The 21,044-nt window shown below is 36.9% G+C and overlaps 1 protein-coding gene and 1 long non-coding RNA gene across 2 annotated transcripts in view; one reads left to right on the top strand and one right to left on the bottom strand.

The window, feature by feature from the left end:
* Positions 1-21,044, bottom strand: part of MALRD1 (MAM and LDL receptor class A domain containing 1) — a 237,235-nt gene that overhangs the window by 185,418 nt on the left and 30,773 nt on the right. Inside the window, exons 10-13 of the mRNA XM_042044140.1 lie at positions 13,990-14,136; positions 10,990-11,099; positions 7,897-8,064; positions 5,791-5,911 (exon numbers count right to left, since the gene is read on the bottom strand). Coding sequence (XP_041900074.1) covers positions 5,791-5,911; positions 7,897-8,064; positions 10,990-11,099; positions 13,990-14,136 — 546 coding nt within the window. The remainder of the gene's footprint in view (positions 1-5,790; positions 5,912-7,896; positions 8,065-10,989; positions 11,100-13,989; positions 14,137-21,044) is intronic.
* Positions 3,741-20,945, top strand: LOC121671870. The gene is made up of 3 exons (XR_006018646.1): positions 3,741-3,828; positions 5,105-5,278; positions 19,182-20,945. It is a non-coding gene; the product is annotated as an uncharacterized LOC121671870 (long non-coding RNA).

Genomic DNA, 21,044 nt, shown 5'->3' with positions numbered 1-21,044 from the left:
GGAACAAAGCACTCCAGAACATTTTATTTTGCTAAATTCTGTTGGGAAATCCATTTCAATCGCCATGAAATTGCAACAGACCTCTTTTTGATTTCAGTCATGTGGGCTTTTTAGTATTAGACAGACATGACTTATACATAACACAGAGGTGTATATCACTTGTGAAATGAGAAATAGCTTTGCATGTAAGGAAGGCAAAATATGCAGAGTAAAGGGTTTTTGTTATAAATAATTCTAGTGATTTCACTGCGCACCAACATTTTTAACAACAATGGTACTACGTGTCTCCTAACTCAGCTGCAGGACTTACAAACACTGAGACTTTTACAGGAGGAAAATAAAATTCTAAAAATATTCTATGAAACTGAAGGGGAAGCTTCTGTTTTTACTGAATTATACAAAAATAAGATCCCATAGTCCCTATTCAGGTCTTCTTGTTATTCACCCTCTTTTCTCTGCCACTGAAGCTCATTCAATATTTGTCATCACACTGAATAATTTGCTGGAAACCAAATAAGAGTAACTATGCAATGAGACATAGGTTTTGGCCAAAAAATACCACATAGGTATTTGCTGAAAGAAGTAGACAAGTTAGACTTAAGACTTCTGGGTTCTATAGAAATTCTGAAAGTGTGTGGGGTCTCTGTCAGAAAAATGCCCTCGGCCTTTCCTCAACGCTCTTCTGTTCCACAGCTTACTTCCTGTGGGTAAGTCAGTGCTGCAACGGGTATACCTCAAAACATCCGTGACTGTGCACGAGGTCATGTTGGAGCACCTCAAAGCATGTGACCATGGATAAACCTGTGAAAATATGCTGTATTTTATATAAATGTAAATTATTTTATATAAATGTAAATTATTTTGTGTTTATTTTATATAGAAACCCATATAATTATTCCTGATAATCCACACAATATGTAGACAGCAAAAAAAAAATTAACAGACACAAAAGACAGATCATAAGGGAGAAATTAATAAAGGTCAGACAGAATATCAAGAACACATTTGTTACCAGACTGCTTTCCAACCTGCTCTTATTCCTATTCCATCAACATAATTCTTAGGGTGCAAAAGTGAACATTTAGACTCCACCAAATGCATAGGATGTAGACCATAGAACTCATGCTGCACATTCATCTTCCAGAGCACAAGCACACAATGTGATAGGTATGTTAGGTCACTGCTATGAATCTGCAGTTTGAAAAAGGCTGTCACTTCTCTCTTCTGCTTTAATGCATGGAAGTCAAGTATAAAAGCTTTATGACCATAGTAAATTTTTCATCTGTGATACAATAGTCAACGGTAGCAACACTCAAGAAAGAAAACATTTTGGCAGTCCCAGAAGTGTTAATCTTCAACTGAATTCTTTCAGGCCTGACAGAAAAAAAGGTACTCCTTTGAGTGGAAGTGAAAATCAAGAGATGTCTCAAGGATTGATATTGAGAGATAAGAAAATTGGATGGAGACCTTGCTTATTTGGTGGACTTAGTGGACCTGAGCACTTAAGTAAATCATCTTACTGGAATTTAAGGTTTTAATATTTAAATGAAACATATTTCGAAAGACATTTTAAGCCCATGTAATATCCCTGCCTGGTTCTCATACAAAGAGAAAAGCATTAACAAGGTTAAGGTGCATAAAATCACTATTAGATGGAACACTGTGGAAAAAAATGTTAATATTGATGAAAGAAACGATGTAGCTGGAAAAGGTGAAGTGATCAAAAATCTATGTTTAGCCAAGTTTGGAAATAAGGAAAAGTTTCTGAGAAATATGAAATGCTTGCATCCAAGTGCAGGAATATGCAAAGAAAATATAGAAAGTAATGGTGCACTACATAAGCATGAAGATGATGAAATACTATTTGAAAATAATTTTAAGAGCTATTCTAGTGCTGTAGACCATGAGACTAATGTGCTGAAAGGCAAGTTTATTGCTTGGAAACAGCCAACTTGCCAAACTTCTTGCAGGGCCCTTTGTGTACCTGCATTCTGCTTCCCACATTACAAGCTGTAGTGCTAGCACACATTGAGCCAGCTCAGCAGTAACAATGATTTATAAGTCAGCAATATACTTAGAGCAAAGATCACCATAAATATAATGGTTCCAAAGTTTAACCTTTAGCATGGCATTGTTAATGTATTGTCTTGACAAATGAGACTTGGGTATAATAAAGGTTTCTTCAGTCATATAATTAGAGGAAAAAGAAGGAGAAAATCAGTTGCCAGATAGGCAACTTGTAATTAAGGCCAGTCTAGGACTGGTGAAACACCTTGCTGGACATTTTTCTTCACCCAAATACGTAATGTTGAAATGGAAACACAGGCTGAATAGTTAAAAGGAAATACAAATAGCCACAAAAAACAGCAGATCTTAATTTTCTTGATTAAAAGCTACCAGTTCATTATCACAGTGCAGTGAAAGTTGCAGGCAGCTAAATCTACTTAGAACATATTTAATTAAACTATTGATTTGGAAGTGTTATTATTTTGTCAGAGAAAAATACCCAGTACCTGAATTTAAAAAGGGTAATGGGAGAACAATCCAATCTATCATAACCCAATGCTGACAAGGTGTGTAAGCATAAGTAAAGTAGAAAAAACATAAAGTAAATTCAAAAAATGTTGGAGTGTTACAAGAGTTTTAATATGAGTAACATCGGCAGGGAGGGAGTAAAGAAGTAAAAACTCTTCTCAGTAGTGTCCAGTGAAATGAGAAGGGGCAACAGGCACTTTTTTTCTGTAAGGGTGATCAAACACTGGAACAGGGTGTCCTGACTGGCTGGGTAGTCTCCATCCTCATAGATATTCAGAACCTAACTCTGTCAAGCTCTGGGCATTCTGCTCCGGTGGCCCTGCTTTGAGCAGAGTAGTTTTTAACCACTTAGTGATCTTCGGATATCCCTTCCAACCTCAACTGTGATACAGTAATATCAGAATTTTCTTTACTCTGGCCCACAAGAGGAAGAATATTCTGCTTAGTGAACATTTAATAGTTATTTCTGATTTTAGCAAGGCAAACTGTTATCTAATATAACAAAATGCAGTTTTATACCTCAAAGATCTGTATATTTTGGATACCAGTCCTTCTAAACACTTATAACCCTCAATACCAATGTTCTAGCTGAGAAAAATGCAATACTAAAATAGTAGAGAAATTTAATTGAAGCTGTAAATATTTCTTTTACCTGCTAATAGTCAAATAGATTTTTGTTTACCTGAGCAACAACTCTCAATCTCCAAGTAAAAACCATAAAATATAAACAGTGAATTTGGACTGTATTAGCATCTCTGAAGAAGTTTACATTTTTTGATGCATAACAGGGCACTGAAAATAATTTGAGGATCTTGTCTACAATATTTCTGTCATTTGTGTTGAATGTGCTAGAAAGCATCATGTCCTATTTTTAAAAAGAAAACTTGCATTAAATATTGCTCGTGGCAACTCCTTTTGAAAATGTATCACAAGTTGTACAGCAAAGTTGATAGTTCAAAGCAAGAGACTCATTTTCAAAAGTGCAAAGTATAACTGTGATTTCTTATGCAAAGCAGGAAACTGAATCAATCAAAAAGACTTTTGAAGCTACATATTAGAAACCCTGAAACAGTTCCGAGCTCCCTGCTGACTGTACAGTGGAGAGGGATTCTGAGATGCTCCACTTCCCTCTACTTTCCCACGTGTTTGCTTCCATGCAGAGAAAGTCTGGGCATGTGGCCCTGACAGCAGTCACAGCACAACCAAGCAGAAAATTCTGACTCAGCTTAAATTATAGCTGTGACCAGGCTTGTGGTACAGCTGTGGTACAGCTCTGGCATCTTCACATCAAAAGTAAGTATATAAAATATAAAATTTGAATGCAAGTCTGTGACCAGTGCATTAGAATTACAAAATAAAATACTATATTTTAAGCAGCAGCTTCTACTAAATAATTAATCAAAATCTTCTCTTCTGGTTTTATTGCTAAGAGGGAAGTAGTTGCTACAGAAAATAAGAGGGGAAAAAATCACGGAACTGAATCAAAGTGAAGTAACTGTTTCTCAAGAGCTTTTACTTTTAATTAAATTGCAAGATTTATGAAGTCATGAAAGCATTGCAAATAGGACAAAGAAACCCAGTCACAGGAGCTTAACAACATAGATTTTAAAGTTTTCACTTACGGCATTTGGTTTCATCATGGTTATTTGGGCAGTCAGGCTTAAAATCACAAAATTTGCCAGATGAAATACACTGCCCATCGCCACATGAGAAAGATCCCGCTGGGCAGTAAAAAGATGAAGCATTAGCATCTGCAGATTCTGTTTCCCCTTAAAAATCAGAAAAGGACATGTAAGTAAAACCACAAATATATAAAATTATTAGAAGTGCTTTTTATCTTCTTTTAATATAGCAACCTGTTCAGCATAAGGAAGCAAGCACCACCTATGCAGTGTGCTAGATTATACCACAGTTGGTAAGAAACACAGCTGATCTCAATGTCTGACGGTCCTAAACTATATCTTACCCTCCACAATATTCAAATTTTTTTGTGAAAATTTATCCAATACACCTTAGGGTTACAGAGCTGGGCTCCTGTTCAGAGATGAGAGGCTGGTACGGCTCCCTGCTCTTTCCCCTGGAGCCAGAAGCAGGTTTTTCACCAAACCTTCCTGCTGTAGCCGTGCTATCTCTGTGCTCAGGTCACAATGAAAGCTGCAAGAAGCCCAGGCTGGGTGCTGCACCACTACTACCTTGCACCACAACCTACACATTAGAGAACATCCCAAATTTCAATTAATGTGGCAAAAAAAAAGCCAGGGTCTGCTGGTTTTTCTTCAGTAGATTTCTGGAAAGTAAGTGAGAGGAATGATGTGCAGCTTTTCATTTCTTTCGTTTAAACTAAATTTTATAAATACTCATATTTCTATCCAGACAGGATTTTTTTTAAAAAAACCTCCATTCTAAGAACAATATCTTTGTGATTAATGGGTAAATGAGGCAGTTGTAGGGAAAATAATGAAAGCAAATTAATGTTTCTCTAAATACTTCAACCCAACTGTATATAGGGTTCATAAAAGCCTTAAAAACACAACACTTAAGTTCTCTATTATGCCTTTAAATTTTTCAGGATTAAATCCAGATACCTGATGGCTATAACTTATCAACATTACCCCTGACTGCATATGTGCCCATGCCATTTTTGAAAAGCAGCTGGTAGCATCAAGAGGACCAGAACCAGCAGTCTGACAGAAGGTTTCGTTGGTTTATATTTCCATCCATTGGCACTTCAAAACTACAGAGTGTGAGTACAAGGACAAGTTTGGTGGGCATTCCTTATATGTCAGATATTTAGCAGTAATGATGGGAAAAGCCTCTTGCCCTAAAAGTAAAGCAGCAGAATTTGCTCTTTAGTGGAAAATACAGGATGCTTTGCTTCTGCCTCCAAATGTGAATGTGAGCAGGTACTACATAGTAAGTAGTATCAGGAAATTCCCACAAGAGCTCACTTTGCAGAATTAGTGCAAACTTCCCACAACAGCTAGTGTATAACACAAGGATGAAAACCTTTATTATAGAACCATAGAATGGTTTGGATTGGGAAGAGCCTTAAAGATCATCTAGTCTGTCATAGGCAGAGTCAAAGACCCAACCAATGCAGCATGGAACACTTACAGGGAGAAGACAGATTACAGCATATGGACTTTTTTCTCAGATTATCCTCTACTTTGTTAAAGGTATCTTCAAGTTGTTAGTCAAATCACAGATATATGTAGCAGAAATTGGGGAAAATGTATTGAAAACCATGAAACTTGCCTTCACTTTCCTGGCTGATTCCTGGAAGTGATCTATTCACAACTACACATTCCTCTGATATACCGATATCATCAATAGCAACAGCAGCATGTGTTGTTAGAATAGTACCTTGCAAAACAATCTGTAAAGACAGAAAAATAAGTAATTCTTTAAAGGTGACATGATAAAAAGACACAAATACACACACACACACACACATTTATATATTCCTTTTTAATTTATGACATCTGCACAGGAACTAAATTGTGCCTACAACCAACTCTGAACATGAGCCAGGAGAAACTACAACTGAGATTTGATCAGGTCAGAAATCTGCTCCTCAACTGTCAAAGCTGTAACTGCATTTACCTAGGGAAAGTTATGCAACTGAGATGACCTTGCTTCAATCAAACTGGTAAAAGTCATCACTGTTGCATGAATCATCTTCCTGCTGGAACAGATAAAAATTACATATCTTTTTAAATTAGCTATTCATGGTTACCAAATATGATGATTTACAACACTGTTAATTGTGTCCATGTATACTACACCTGCTGAAGTTAGCAATGTGGTACAGTAAATGTAGGGACAGATTGCAAATTGAAGTTCCTGCACTGTCAGCCTCACCTCTGTGCCTCGGAAGACCATGGAACAGATCCTCCTGTAAGTTATGCTAAAGCACGCGGAGGAGAGGGGGTGACTCGAGACAGCCAGCATGACTTCACCAAGGGCAAGTCCTTCCTGCCCGCCCAACCCAGTGGCCTTCTGTGCTGAAGTGACTGCATCAGTGAAGGGCTATGGCTGTCCCATATCTGGACTTCTGTAAAGCCTTTGACATGGCCCCCACGACATCCTTCTCTCTAAATTGGAAAGAGGTTGATTTAATGGATGAACTGTTCAGGGGATAAAGAATTGTTTGCATGAGGAAGAATTTCTCACATCCAGAGGGTAGTGGTCAATGGCTCAGAGTCCCCATGAACATCAGAGACCAGAGGTGTCCTCCAGGAATCTGTATTTGGACCAGTGTTGCTTAATATCTTCATTAATGACATAGTGTGATTGAGTGCACCCTCAGCAAGTCTGCCAGTGACAGCAAGCTGAGGGTGCAGTTGACACACCTGAAGGACAGGATGCTATTCAGAGGGACCTGGACAAGCTTGAGAAGTGGCTGGCCCATAGGAATCTCATGAGGTTCAACAAGACCAAGTGCAAGTTGCTGCACCTGGGCTGGGGTAATGCCCAGTATCCATCCAGGCTGGGGAATGAAGGAATGTGGAACAGCCCTGCCCAGAAGGACCTGGGGGTACTGGGGGATGAGAGGCTGGACATGACCCGGCCATGTGCATTCACAGCCCAGAAAGCCTGGGCTGCATCAAAAGCAGTGTGGGCAGCAGGGCAAGGGAGGGGATTCTGCCCCTCTAATCTGCCCTTGTGGGACCCCATGCAGAGTATTGTGCCCAGCTCTGGGGTGTCCAGCATGCATTGGAGTGAGTGCAAAAGAGGCCACCAAGTTGATCAGAGGGATGCAGCATCTCTCCTATGAGGGAAGGCTGGGAGAATTGGGTTTGTTCAGCCCCAAAATGAGAAGGCTCCGGAACGACCTAATTGCAGCCCTCAGTATCATAAGGGAGCCTACAAGAGAGATGGAGAGGAGCTATTTACAAGGTCACGTAGTAACAGAACAAGGGGAATGGATTCAAACTTAAAAAGAGTAGGCTCAGATTGGATATTAGGAAGAAATCCTACACTTTGAGATACCTGGAACAGGTTGCGCAGAGAAGTTGTGGATGCCCCACCCCTGGAGGTTTTCAAGACCAGGCTGGATGGAGCTCTGAGCAACCTGGTCAAGTGAAAGGTGTCCCTGCCAATGAGGCTTGGAACTAAATAATCTTTAGGGGCCCTTGATATTTGTTATAAAAAGTTATTCTAATGTATAGAATACTGACACAATGGCTATGCTCTTTAATATTTGCACCTATGTAAAAAGCTAAATTAAATTCTTTTTTCATATGAGCATTAAAGAATAGAGATTCTCTTTTTATATATTTCATCATTAAAAGTAAATTAATTCTAAAGGCCAAAGTAAAATATCTTTTTGAAAGCAATGTAAATGTGATTTCTAATTACCTGAAAAGGCAATTCCTCAGCTGCACTTTCCACAGGTATATTCACTTTTGTCCAATTCATCTCAGGCAATCCTGAAATGTCACGTAATTTTTCCAAACTTCCATTTAATGCAGTTCTCCTAAAGACAGAAAGCTGGGAATCCTGAGATAACCAGTACCAAAATCTTACCTGTTGAAAGAGTTTTTAATGAAAAGCTTTAAAAAATGATATAATCAATCTGCAAGAAATTCAGTACCAAGTAATATATGTACATTATAACAAAGAATGACATGACAGGTCTAAACACAGGCTTGGCATAAAAGATGGGGATGTTTGAAATTACAGCAAGTTGAGGAGCAGTATCATGCCTAAAGACAAAACCATATTTAAAAGTAAAGCTTACTTTTACAATTTACTTTGAGCTTGTATCCATCAACTTATGCAGACTGAATGATACAACTTCCCCTAACTTCTTTATCTTAGTAAGCATTACGAAACTTCGCAAATATTATTTTTCTTTACAAATGCTGAATATATGACAGTTTCATAGGTGTGTTAATTTCAGAAGTGCAATCATTGAGGTTCTCATATGAAAGAAACCTTATGATCTTTTATTTCCACAATCAACATAAATGAATATGATCTGAAGACAGATTTTTAAAATAATCTATTCATCTCCTGAAACAAGAAGATTGACCAATATATGGGAGGAAAAAACAATAACTGTAGGTGGATGAGGCTGCTTGTGGGGCAGAAAAGATCAGAAAAGAGTGGGAATCACAGTTCACTCCCCTGCAACACAGAGTAAGTCTGCTATATATAGATATATAGATATATATAGATACATATTTTTTTTTTTTTTAATAATACCCAGGCAAAAATTCAGCTGATAGCTGAGGGGAAGAAATAAGATTTTCAAAGACTAATTTTTTTCTTTTCCCCTGAGTCCTTTCTGCTTGTCTACATAGTGAAAGACTAAAATTTCTTCAACTGCAGTATCTTTAGTTCCCTGCAAAACCCTTGATATTGATAATATTTGAGTCTTCATGAAGGTAAAACGAGAGCTGGATCAGTCATTCAGAAATATTCCTGTTAAAAGACAGTGCTACTTTTTAATATCTTTTGGCTTCATGTCTGGTAGACTCAGTCTCTCAATGTTTCTTTTTACCTCCACTTATGAAAATCATGTCTTATATAAAATAATCTTGTTTATTAATAAATTGAAATACTTTCATGCAACTTTCATTCCCCCAGCAAAAAACTTAAGAAGTAGAAAGCAGCACTATACAAACACTTTCCAAAATGAGCTGTTTGAAGAACTTTAAACAATTTAGATGGCTTTTGTCTATCAAACAGCTTTTCAAACAAATTTATGCTTTCATTAAGTAAGAAATAGTGTTAGTCTCCTTCTCTATGTCTACACGTTCTACTATACAATGACTACTGTGTTCATTAAAGAGTTGTAAACAGAGAGCTGGGACTAGAAATTTGCTTCCACAACTCCAAAACCTTGAGCTTAATGAAGATGTTTCTTAGCTTACATCTACAAAAAGACCCAGCTAAAAGAAGCTGCAGAAAGAAGTTACTTCTAAACTTCAATTAACCAGAAAGGCACAATATAAATTTGTTATCCTTCAACTCAATTTTTTTTTTTAACAACTGGAGCTAAAGAACTTGTAAAGCTAATAATGAACATAGATCTATTTATGTGGATACTTTTATCCTCTCAGTGAGACATCCAACAGAGGGCATCATCTCACATTTATAGGCAGAGAACATAACACATCTTAATGAGCAACTGCGACTCCTTGCTCCTTCCCAGAATAAAAGTCTGCAGGGAAAATGTGGCAGAAAGCCAGGCTTCCAATCTTCAGAAACACTCTCCTGACAGACATGTACAGCTAGGTAACAACTTGCTCTAGCTTTTGTTGAATCTGAGAATTTTAAATTCATTCAATACATGCATACTTATGACAAAAAAATGTTTCTTTTCTGACTTTGAAGTAGAGAAAAATAGCTCATCCCCACTGCATTCATGTTTATTTTGAATGCAGACCAAACTCTGCAATAGATCTTACCAGAATAATTCATTGATTCACATATCAGCGCTGCCCAGTTTGTCTTAAGGGTTTCTAAGATAAACTAACCTGAATCTGAAAGGTACTTACCTACTCAGCATCAAAGTCAACAAAAGAGAGATGAAACTGTCTAAACAAATGCACTGTGATTACAAAGGCTGTTGGGTGTCCCAGGCCTTCGATGGGATGGTTCAGGCCTTCTGAGTTCCCTGCGGCAGCATTCTGCTCGAGTTTATCCTGCACTTGTTTTATTTCTAATGTTTTATAACACTAAGAAGTCACATGAAGATTAAGAACTGTGAGAGTACCTTAAATGACAGCAAGGCACTGTTCTTGAATTGTTTCAGAGCCTTCCAGTCCTCAGCTGTAAGTTGTAGCTATTCAGCTGAGATGTGGTAACTCACTGATGCGTGCAGTCCCAAGTGAGCTACAGTTTCAAGTAAAACAGATTTAGCTAAGCTAGCACTTGTTTCTGGTCCCTTAGATGAGATATAACCTAAGAAGCCTAGATCCTGTGGAATAAAATTCCGCTACTTCTTGGGCCTTCTAAGTGCAGTTCCTTCTTTTCTGACATTTTTATTTTTGAAAAAAGTTTTCTTAAGTGGAATTAACAGTTTCTGTTCTACACTGAGTCTGAAAAATTAAGCAACCAGTCTAGATTTTATTTTGTTTCTCTAAAGCCTCTTTTTTCCACTGAAAAAAAAAATTATTTTGGCAAGCTTTCTCTGTCTTTTCCTTTTCTTTTCTCTGCTTTTTAAATCAGAAGGAGATTATACAGTATCAGAAAAAAAACCATATAATAACTACACAACTTCTCCCCAATATGGCATAAGCTTTGAAAAGTTATAGAATAGGAAACAAAAATGCCTCAGGAAAGAGGAAAAAAATTTATAAAACTGTACAGTATCTATTAATTTTATTTAGGGGGCAAAAGGACAAATAGAAGTACAGCTGTGAATGTTTTCTTGTAGTGAATAGTTGCTGTACATATTTACATATTTGATGTACATATTTAATGTTAATATCAAGCGGTTACCTGGCAGCAGGTGAGCCCAGGGGACAGCTTGACAAGGAAAGGGCTTTCCAGATGACACATGGAAGTCTTTGTGTTCATCTGATGTGATCCACTGAAGTAAATGAATGTTCCTATAAACAAAATTTTTTAAAGTATGAGAAATATATCATTCTCCAATGGCAAATAGGTCAGAGAGGTAACTATATGCTTCATGAGACACATAAAGCTTATTCACAGATCAGAACAATCTAAACTGCTTTGCTATCAGTTCAGTCTCTGTGGATAATGAGGAGGGTGTTGTAACAGGCTGTGACAACCAGTGTCTGTGTGGGCAAAGACAAAACAGAATTGCTAAATGCTCCTGGCTCTTCCCTCTCGTAAAACTATCATGACTGATACCAAACACAAGGAGAGAGGGAGAAGGAAAGAAGGCTATTTGGGCAGCTAAGACTACTAAGACTACCCTGTCATGGTGCCTGCAAGCACCTAGACCCAAGGAAGTGACTACGGAGCCCCTCAAAGGGAGTTCAGATGTTGTTTCTCTGAGAGCATTACTGTGCAGACCTGCTGGAAGCATTTTTTATCTGCTCTCTTCAAGCAAAAACCTTAAGATCTCCAGCCTCAAAACACTACAAACTATTAACCATCACCTTCACAAATTGCCCATCCACTCTCTGCATGGACTGGGGAGAGCTGAGGAGCTGCAACACAGAGCACCCTGGAGATCAAACAACAGAGAGCTCAGCCAAGATCCCTAAAGGACACATTTTAATTGGCTTAAATAATGTTTCAAACAAATTTAAACCTGAAATTAGTTCCTTTAGGGTACAATATTCACTCTCAGCACAGCCCAGCCACTTTTAAGCATGCTAACAATGTTGCAGACCACAGGAGCCAATGGAATAAGCTATATTTTCTCATGGGGTCCACAGACTTGACATTGTTGTCTGTGCTAGTGGGGATGAAAGCTTAATTAAAGATCTAATCTGAACTCTGGCAAATGCACTGCGTTTGGATTTGAACTACAGCAGATGTGCTTCAGACAAAGGTAGGGAAGGATAAACATTTTCAAGGGGCCCTAAAGCAGCATATTTTGAATGCTGTCAGTGATGCCTTTGCTGAATACTGAGACTTTTTCATGAAAGTCTATGCAAAACAACACTAAAGGCTCAGTCTTTTTTGAGCATTGATATTACACATATTGCCTTACATCTTGGAAAATCAGCTATTGTGCTGCTGCAGTCATACTCCTTAGCCATTTATTTCCCATGGATACGTAATGAAGCCGAGGGTTAGGTCCAGCCTCACATGAATAATGGCACCGCTTTAGCAAGGTTGGCACAAAGAGGGGACCATTCCAGCTCCCTGTACAAACAGGAATGCTGCACTCTGCAGCACGAGGGAAGCTCCCCTCATTGGAATGCAAGGGTACTTCAAAGGACCCTCTTTTAATTTGCAGCTGAGGCTCTACAGTAGCCTTGTTAAGATCTTCATTAATCAAAATTTACTGCTGCCCTCCCCAGGAGAGGAGAGAGATGAGCACTCTGTGGTACTAAAAAGAACTTTTGCAACCTGAAGGATCATGGTTTAATGTTGGCAAAAAGTTGCTCAGACTCTAGGATTCCAGAGAAAGTCATGGCTGTACCAGGCACTATGATAGATGGGTACAAAACCACCTCAGAAATACCTTTTCAGCTAACTCATATGGGGAATGCAACATTACTGGACTTGTGAGGTGGGGCATGGTAACCTCCAAATCTGCTTGAGGCTTTAACCTGCAGCAACACTGAACCAAACTTGTAATAATTCAGGTGTCAAAGCAGCTTCAGTGAAGCACCACATAGTTCCTTATGGGTGATTTTAACATGCTACTTAGACTGCCAGCAGCCTTCATTCTGACCACGTTACCCCTCAGATCTCACCAGCACCTGGAGCAGAGAAAGACACAGACAGATCAGTGCACCCCTCTGGAGCTTTGAGAGTTTGGAACCTGTAACACCGTAGTGTTTACATAAAATGCAGTAATGCAGATCCAGTGCCACTCACAGAGACAACATTAAATGAAATATCAAACAGCTGCTGAGAAAAGTGAGTAGCAACTTCGATGTGTTTCATCACATGAGGAACGGTGGAACAAATGACTGCTCAGTTAGAATCATTCTATAGCACGCACACATACTTGCACCCACTGCTGTTTGCTCAGGTGAATTTTAATCCTGCAGTTCCTATACCTTTGAATGCCTGAGGCGGAACACTTAACATGTCACATTTCTTTAACATGAACATGGAAGAGAAGTGTAGAGCTCTGGCTGAAGATAATATACATTTAATTAAATCTGAATTAAAGGGGTTCTGAAGTGTTACACAGATTTTAAAGTAATTTTATCTCCACTGGAAGCAGTGCAATAGATACATTTTAATAAGATTAAAGTCACGGAATACTTGCCAGTATTATTTGACAATGATAAACATGCTTGCCAGTTTTATTTTTATGCAGTGTGCTATACGATATTTCACTTTGGAAAAATATTTTTAATAGCCCTCTTCTGGAATAAAATTATTTTCCAGCTGAATGCATTGTATGGCAAATATAGGCTAAAGGAAGGACAACTATTTAAAGGAAATTATACTCACTCTATTTTTCCCAGAAAATATGGATTAATTTAACTGCAATCTTCAAAAGCTATTTGTATACAATGCTTCCAGGAATGGCCCCTATGTGAATATTGGGTAAACAATGGTTATGCACAAAGTCAGCTGTCTGTTCAAAGGCAGGTATCTCAAAAAAACTGCATTAAGTCTCATACCTCACTGATTGTGCCAGCTAAAAATAGAGGTTACAAAGACATGATAACTAGATCACAGCTAGGAAAGAGCATCTCCAACAGACTGGCTTTCTGTAACACATTACCCGTGTTATTTGTGGCACCCATTTCAAACCAGTTTTTATCAGTCTGTGACCATTTACAAGTAGGAATTTTCATGACAGAAGGAGAAAAATAATAAAAAAAGAAGTGTCACCATGGCCCATATTATTTGTATGACCTCTGCCAGGGAGTTTTCTGTCAAGGGGAGCCTGTTCTTTCTTTATGTTCCAGTCAGCATCACCTTTGCTCAGTGGCTTCCATCCACAAAGGTCAGTCTCAAAATCACACAAGGTGTAATTAGCTGTGGGAAGAGCAACAACAAGAAGAGATCAATAAGTGAACTTGATGCAACAGTTTAATGCCACAACTCTGACTGTTGTGTATTTAGATGTACTAAGAGTGTTGAAGAAGCACTGCCAGGTTATTCAGATGGATAAAATGTTCTAGAATACAGGTAACAAGTCGGGCAGGCCCTTCCTTTCTTAATCAAACTCAGAACCACGAAACAAACAACCTCTAAGAGAACAAACTATATCAAAGAAAAGACCAATAATACTAAATTTTTTTTAAAGAAGAGTTGTACTGGTAATTTAGTCATGAATGTGTAAGAAAAATCAAATGTATTTAGAGCTTGAAATATATGGAAAGCAAAGATTAATTAAGCTTTCATTTAATTTATTTTTGAAAATGAGATTTAAATTTATGAATTATTCAGATCAGCTAGAAATTTTTATTGCAAAGTAAAAGACCATTTTCTCAGTTGGTATGGATTAGACCAATTTAAGTTATATAAAAATTTCACAGACTCTTACATTTATTGAGTACAAATAATTATTTTGATTAGAAAATTCTATACTCTGAGTTGTCTTTCCTTGTCCAGAACAGCTTCCCAAAGCACTACACTTAACTCCTGGGGTCACTTATTGGAATTGCAACCATTACTTTAGAACTGTATTTGCCACTTTCTGCTCCCACAGCACATTTATCTGATCATATCAGCCTCAGACAAAATCATACATATTACTCCAACTTTCAGATTGTACAAAACCAAAATGAAATGCATCTTTCTTTCAGCATTATTGTCGCAAAGCTAAATAGTAAGAGTTTCCCAGGAATAAAGAAGTTATTTGAGCAGCTAAATCTTAAGGTACAAAATAAACCACAAATATCAGTGTCTCTTATCTGGCTTCACTATATACATTAAAATTTGATGGTGCATGGTTTTCTGTTTAGTGCAGTATATTTAGTTAAAAATGAAACTTGGTTAACTTATTTAATTACACTGTCATGCTTTTCACAAGGTATCTTTTTAATTAGACTTCAATTGAGAGTACATTAAGGTTGAACATGCAAATTGATATCCAAGGCTAATCTGTTTTGGCAATTAATACTATGTCTAGGCATTTTGCTCTCCTTAGCTAAGCAGTCTTGAGAGAACCAAAGTGACACAAAAAAGGAAAATATTCTTTGCTTAAATATCTCTTTCTCCTGGCCTCCCTAACCCCACAAAAGGTCTTCTGCATAAACAGCTGACTGCAGTGTCTGCATAGTGATATCCAAAAATACATCAATAAATGACCCCATAGGCACCAAAGAAAAAAAACCCCATAAAATAATGGTTTAAATATGAAACTAAAATCAAGATGGTACTAATAACTAATATTTTACAGCTCTAAATGTATTTGGCATGGAAACATTTTTTAAAATTATTCTTTGCTTTTAACTAGAGGTATTTAGGACCTTAAGAAGACTTGTCATCATGATAAAAACAACAGCTTTTGTGTGACCAGACAGAGACCATCTCTGCCCTTGATGTTCAACAGGAAGAGAGATGTGGTGAAATCAGCATTTCTTACATTGGTAGCCAGTAGTAAAATTTCTTCTAACACTATAGATGTAGAAAGAAATGTATAAACATCAACTTAGAAAGAAATGAATAAACATCAGCTTTTAGGCTGAACGTATAAGCAGTTGCAGGCAAAAAAAGATATGCACATACACGATCCCAAATCAAATTGGTTTTGTCCAGTTATTTTTTCAAACTTTGAGTCTGAACACAATTATAAAGGTAGAACATTCATGGTGGTGCAGTTCAGTGTTTTGTTTGTTGTTGTTCATGCTTGGGTTTGGTTTTTTGTTGTTGATGATGGTTGGTTTGGGTTTTTTTCTCTTGCGTGGTGGGGAGCAAATAAAATATGATAATGCTGACCACCATTTAGATGCTAAACGTTTTTTCATTACACCTTTCACTTGAAATTTAAAGCTCTACACAAGCACCCAGTCATGCAGAAACACTGACCAGAGTCAATTACCAAACCCAAGAGTTTCCCCTATGTAGTATCTGGAAGTGATACTTCAATTTAAAAGTGTAAATATGTTGTAGAACAGCTGCACTCCAACTGTGAGTGAAATGCACTTGTCCAAATGAACAGTAGAACTTAAACTTTATCCCTATTTAATTCTAAAAACTTAAGGGGTACTTGTAAATGTTTAATCAAGCTTGAAAGAAAAGTTCTGTGCTTTGGCTGGAACCCAAATCCAAGTAAGACAGTTTCTCAGGGTGTTTTTTCATTCCTCAAACATTAATAAACCTTAAGAAATGTGCCTTTCCTATCACACATTCAACATTTTAATCTGAACCTTCAAGTGATTATAGGTAATCTTTCACTATTCACTTAGTTGCAAAATAAGTGCCTGCACAGCCTACAGTTTTTGAGTAGTCATACTACAGTTAAGTTTGACATAAAGCTCTTTTCTGATATATTATGTCCCTTCCTACTGCAATTCTCAGCACCAGAGCTTATGTTTCATATATCACTAGGAAGATTTCACTGGATTCAAAATGCAGAAATATTTTTGACATTTTGAATGGAAAATGAGTCAATTCTCTATTTTGGACCTTTATCTATTTAAAATTCAGCAAAACAGAAAGGAAAATAGAAAGGAAACCACAACTTGCTTTCATTTTAACAATAAGTCAAATTTGGTTGGTTTTTTTTTTTATTCATGTGGATATATCAGTGACTATATTCATGTGGCTATATCTTAACTAGTCAAGGAGCGAATTATGAAACCATTTCTACAAAACCCAATGATGCAACCAAGAAAAATTGTTCCCCAAAAACTTTTTGAGTTTCAAGAATAAGTGTAGGTTACTAAAGCCATCAAATACACTGAAGTGATTTTTTCAGTTAATACAAACCCTTTTCAACATATTAAAAAAAAAAAAGAAACAGGAAACAAAGCACATATTTCAAGAGCACTGGGAAGTTAAATGGGAATGCTTTTTTCTTTGACTAGCTTAGTCTATTTATCCCTGCTCCTCATGATCCTCCCAGGGGAAAATAAAGCAGTTCTGTTAACTAGGCTGGGTTACCAGCCAAGTCATATTGCAGCTTTGCTAGCCTGCAACTGCATAAAGGTTTTCAATCCTAGTCTGGGAGTCCAATCAAATGAACACAAATGGGGACACTCAGATGGTCTCTCCATCACCTTGGTGTTTCCCTGAATAACAGTATTGAATGTGGTGGGCTGGTCCCTTCATTCAGCGTGGCAGCACCTAAACTTCTTTGGAATTTGAGGTAACAGCTATCTGTATGAACAGAAACCAAAGAACCTCTTTGTCATTAATATTTTGTCATTTCTGGCTAACATTTTATGTCATTTTGTGAAAGTGAAGGGCATATACCTTCTTTCTGAGTGTCTGTGCACTTCCCCTACCAGCTTGTGATTAGTTTTATTTATCTAGAATTTGCTAAAGGATTCATACAGAACTATCACAGATGGCCATAGGCCATCCAGCCTCAACTTCCTTATGTTGTAAGTCATTAGACAGATGACTCATAACTCTCACAGGTGAGATGGCCTCGTCTCCTTCTGAAACTACTCAGCCCCTTTGCTTAGGGTTAAGAAAGGTTAAGAGAATCTCATGTCAACCCTTGGTCTGCAGAGATCATGTTTACTTTGAGCTGTTCTGGTGAAACACAATGGCAGTGCTACACAGGACTCGTCAGCAACCAAGTCGGTGAAAATAACATGGGTTCAGCTTCTTGTTCTCCACAGGCACATACCAGATCAAAGAACAGTTACTGACAACTTCAGGCAAATTCAGTGTCACAGAAAACACACAAATGTTTAGTAAAACAAGTGTTTCAGAATAAAAAGTGCTCTTTCCACCTTAATGTCGAATGGTAATAGAAATATTTGCATCTGAGTTCATCTGCTGTGGAACATTTCAAGGATTTGCAATGGTAAATTGCTATACAGTAAATGAAATGCAGTAAAAGGTACATGGCTTTAAAATTATACAGGTTTTCTTCATTCTATGTATTCCATATTCATGAATTATACAAATCCTATGAAAAGTTGAGAATATTTAAGGTAATACTAGAGGTGTTAAATTAAAAGCAGAAGAGGTAAAGATGGGTGTTTTAATAAAGTTTCTATTTAAGCTAAATGGAAATGATCATCTTTCAGAAATACCTGTAGGATGACACCACCCTACAATAATTTTGAATTTACATGGATGCTGATGAGCAGGTAATTTCTAGAAATACTGCTACATCAATGTGTGATATTACTTGAAAATAACAAGTATTTCCTAGACTTGTTTCCAAGTTGCTAGGACTGCTAGCTACTGATTCACTTTGTTTATGGGTTTATAAGTGTTGTGAAGGTTATGTATAAATAATGTAAAATAGTAATAAGTATAGTGTTTGAAATATTAGTTATTTGACACAGTATTTAGTGCAAAACTTCCTTAATATTAGGCAGTAAATAAAGAAAAGGCATCAGCATGAAAGGGATCTTTATAGTCCTTTAAATTATCTAAGTACTGCATGTCATTTTCTGTTTGAATATATTAACTAGGTTTTCATAATTTGTTGTCATTCACTGAAATAAGAAATTTAGAAGTGATCACAAGTAAGAGGTGTCAAAAAAGACATAAGGAAAATGTAGAATTTATTAGTAAAATCAGTACTTTCTTAACTTGTTGCTTCATTAGATGTGTTGATTTTAACAAAACTACTCAAATAAAGATGGTTACTCATGTGCATAAGTGTTTCCTAGACAATTTCCTAATTTTGGAGACATTTAAGTCTCATAGACTTAAATATATATTTCTATAAATGAGCAGAGATTAAACAGAAAGATTAGGAATCATTTCAAAACCTATATGTGTTTGTTCTTGTAATAAATTGTATTATTATAATACTATTCATGGCAAGTCAAAATGACCAAAGAGAAACATTATTTTAATTCCTTATTATAATGAAACAAAGAAACTCTTAGAAGAGGGGAATCCTTTACATTAAGTAACAGCTGTCTGCCTTTGTTTTCATTCAGGAGATCTGTCAGTTCTTTCAGTATCACAGAGCACTTCATCAAAGGAAACTACTGAGGAGGTGTCCAAGGATAAATGCTAAAAGACCTAATAAAGGCTAAAATATGCATCACTGTACCAGATAGGAAATTTTACTGAAAATCAATATGAATAAGTATAGTGAACTCTAAACATCATGGAGGACAATATAAAGATCTTGTGGAAAATTGATATAATGGGAATAAAAGAACAAAAATAAATGAGGATTTTTTCTTTACACCTGTTTTGCTCAAAACCGTGGAAAGTGTCTGAAAGATGAATCTTCTAAGCTGAACAAACTGCTGAGGAGTTAAATTCCATTAGGGTTCTCTTTCCTGAAAAAGGAGCGTGGGAAGTATCCAAGACAATATTATCTATTAAAATGGGCCAACTTTAACCATTGTTATTGGTATTTTAAAGATGGATTTTTTTTTCTTCTCCTTCTTCTCAGCCAGTAGTCAGAGCAATAAGCAACTACTATTGGTTATTTATACTTTAGAAAAGAACCTTTTTCCACCGTCTTTTGGGGGGATGGGTATACTTTGTGCACTGCTCCAACAAAATTATACCTCTTCAAACTGTGACTATCTCAACACATAGTTAAGCAAACAATTCCTACATCTCAGGTTCAACTGAGTGTCATAGTTTCTTTAATTTGAAGGGAGCTAGTGGAGAATCAGTGCCAGTAGAAAAACCAAAGTTAATTGCAGAAGCAGCAGCAGAGAACGGAACACCAGGCAGAGCTATTGAAGAGGGTTTTGCACTGATTGTGGCTCTCATCAGTCCTTGTCCCAGCACCTTAATTCTGGGGATTCCACAAAGGACAGTGTTGAAACCACCAGGCCATTCTGACTTTTCCTTCTTCTGCCCAATCTCCATTTTTGCTGACCCATCCACATCAGCATTATGGAAGAAATATTCCCAAGAGTCCTACTGTGATCTTTAAAATACTGAGTAGATCTACGTAATTTGTAATCTTTTGGTTACCCAGTGTCAATGTCAATGTCTGAGAAACAGGCCTGCAAGTGTTTGGAGTTATCTTTATTTTCACTTTGTGTAGTTTGGTTAGAAGCTCCCTTCAACTGTGACAATTATTTTTCTTCATCCTTTTAAACCTAAAAATTATCCTCTTTTATTTCCAGTTGTTCACCACAATTCTCTCTCATTGTTATGAAGTGGGATTTCTAAATTGCTGAGAAATAAAGTCCAGTTTTGAAAGTACAATTCACCTTCATTCCATTCCTCCCAAAGAATTTATAAGGACTCTCCACGCTTCTACCAGTGGAGGAACGACAGACACAGAGCTAGCAGCATAGGGTCAAGCCTTGTAAAAATCAAAAAGACCTCTCAGAGGCAGAGTCCCTACAGACTTTAATGTTTGCTTAGATCCTACCCAGAGACAAAACAGTTTATAACTTCCTATTTAAAATGTTATTTCATCATTTGCATATATTACTTGTTTCAGAGTTGGTTCCCAGATGGTTATTTAAGTAATTGAAAAAAATTAAAGATTCAGACTGTGAGTTAAAAAAAGGCTTACGGTCACAAACAGTTCCTAAAGTCTCATCAAGCAATTAGAAAATAAAGCATTATCAGTATTTTTCATCCTGCTACCTCGAGCAATACACGAAATTTTAATTGGTACCTCCCAGCAGCAATATATATCACCAGTATCTTAAATATGTTCACATTTGTATCTGCAACATATACTTAAGTGTTACTACCACAGGCAAATATACACACAGATGCATGCCATATAATAGTAACTGTAGAAATGATAGGTTCTCTAGAGATATTTTCACAAGGAGATCTAAAACTATTCAGATTTTTTACAGACATTTTTCAGT

Source organism: Corvus kubaryi, unplaced genomic scaffold (assembly GCF_017639235.1).
Source record: "Corvus kubaryi isolate FWS band 111438036 unplaced genomic scaffold, C.kubaryi_AGA036_p1.0 37398, whole genome shotgun sequence".
NCBI lineage: Eukaryota > Metazoa > Chordata > Aves > Passeriformes > Corvidae > Corvus > Corvus kubaryi.
The sequence above is the reverse complement of the archived record's forward strand: the minus strand, read 5'-3'. Positions and strand labels throughout refer to the sequence as shown.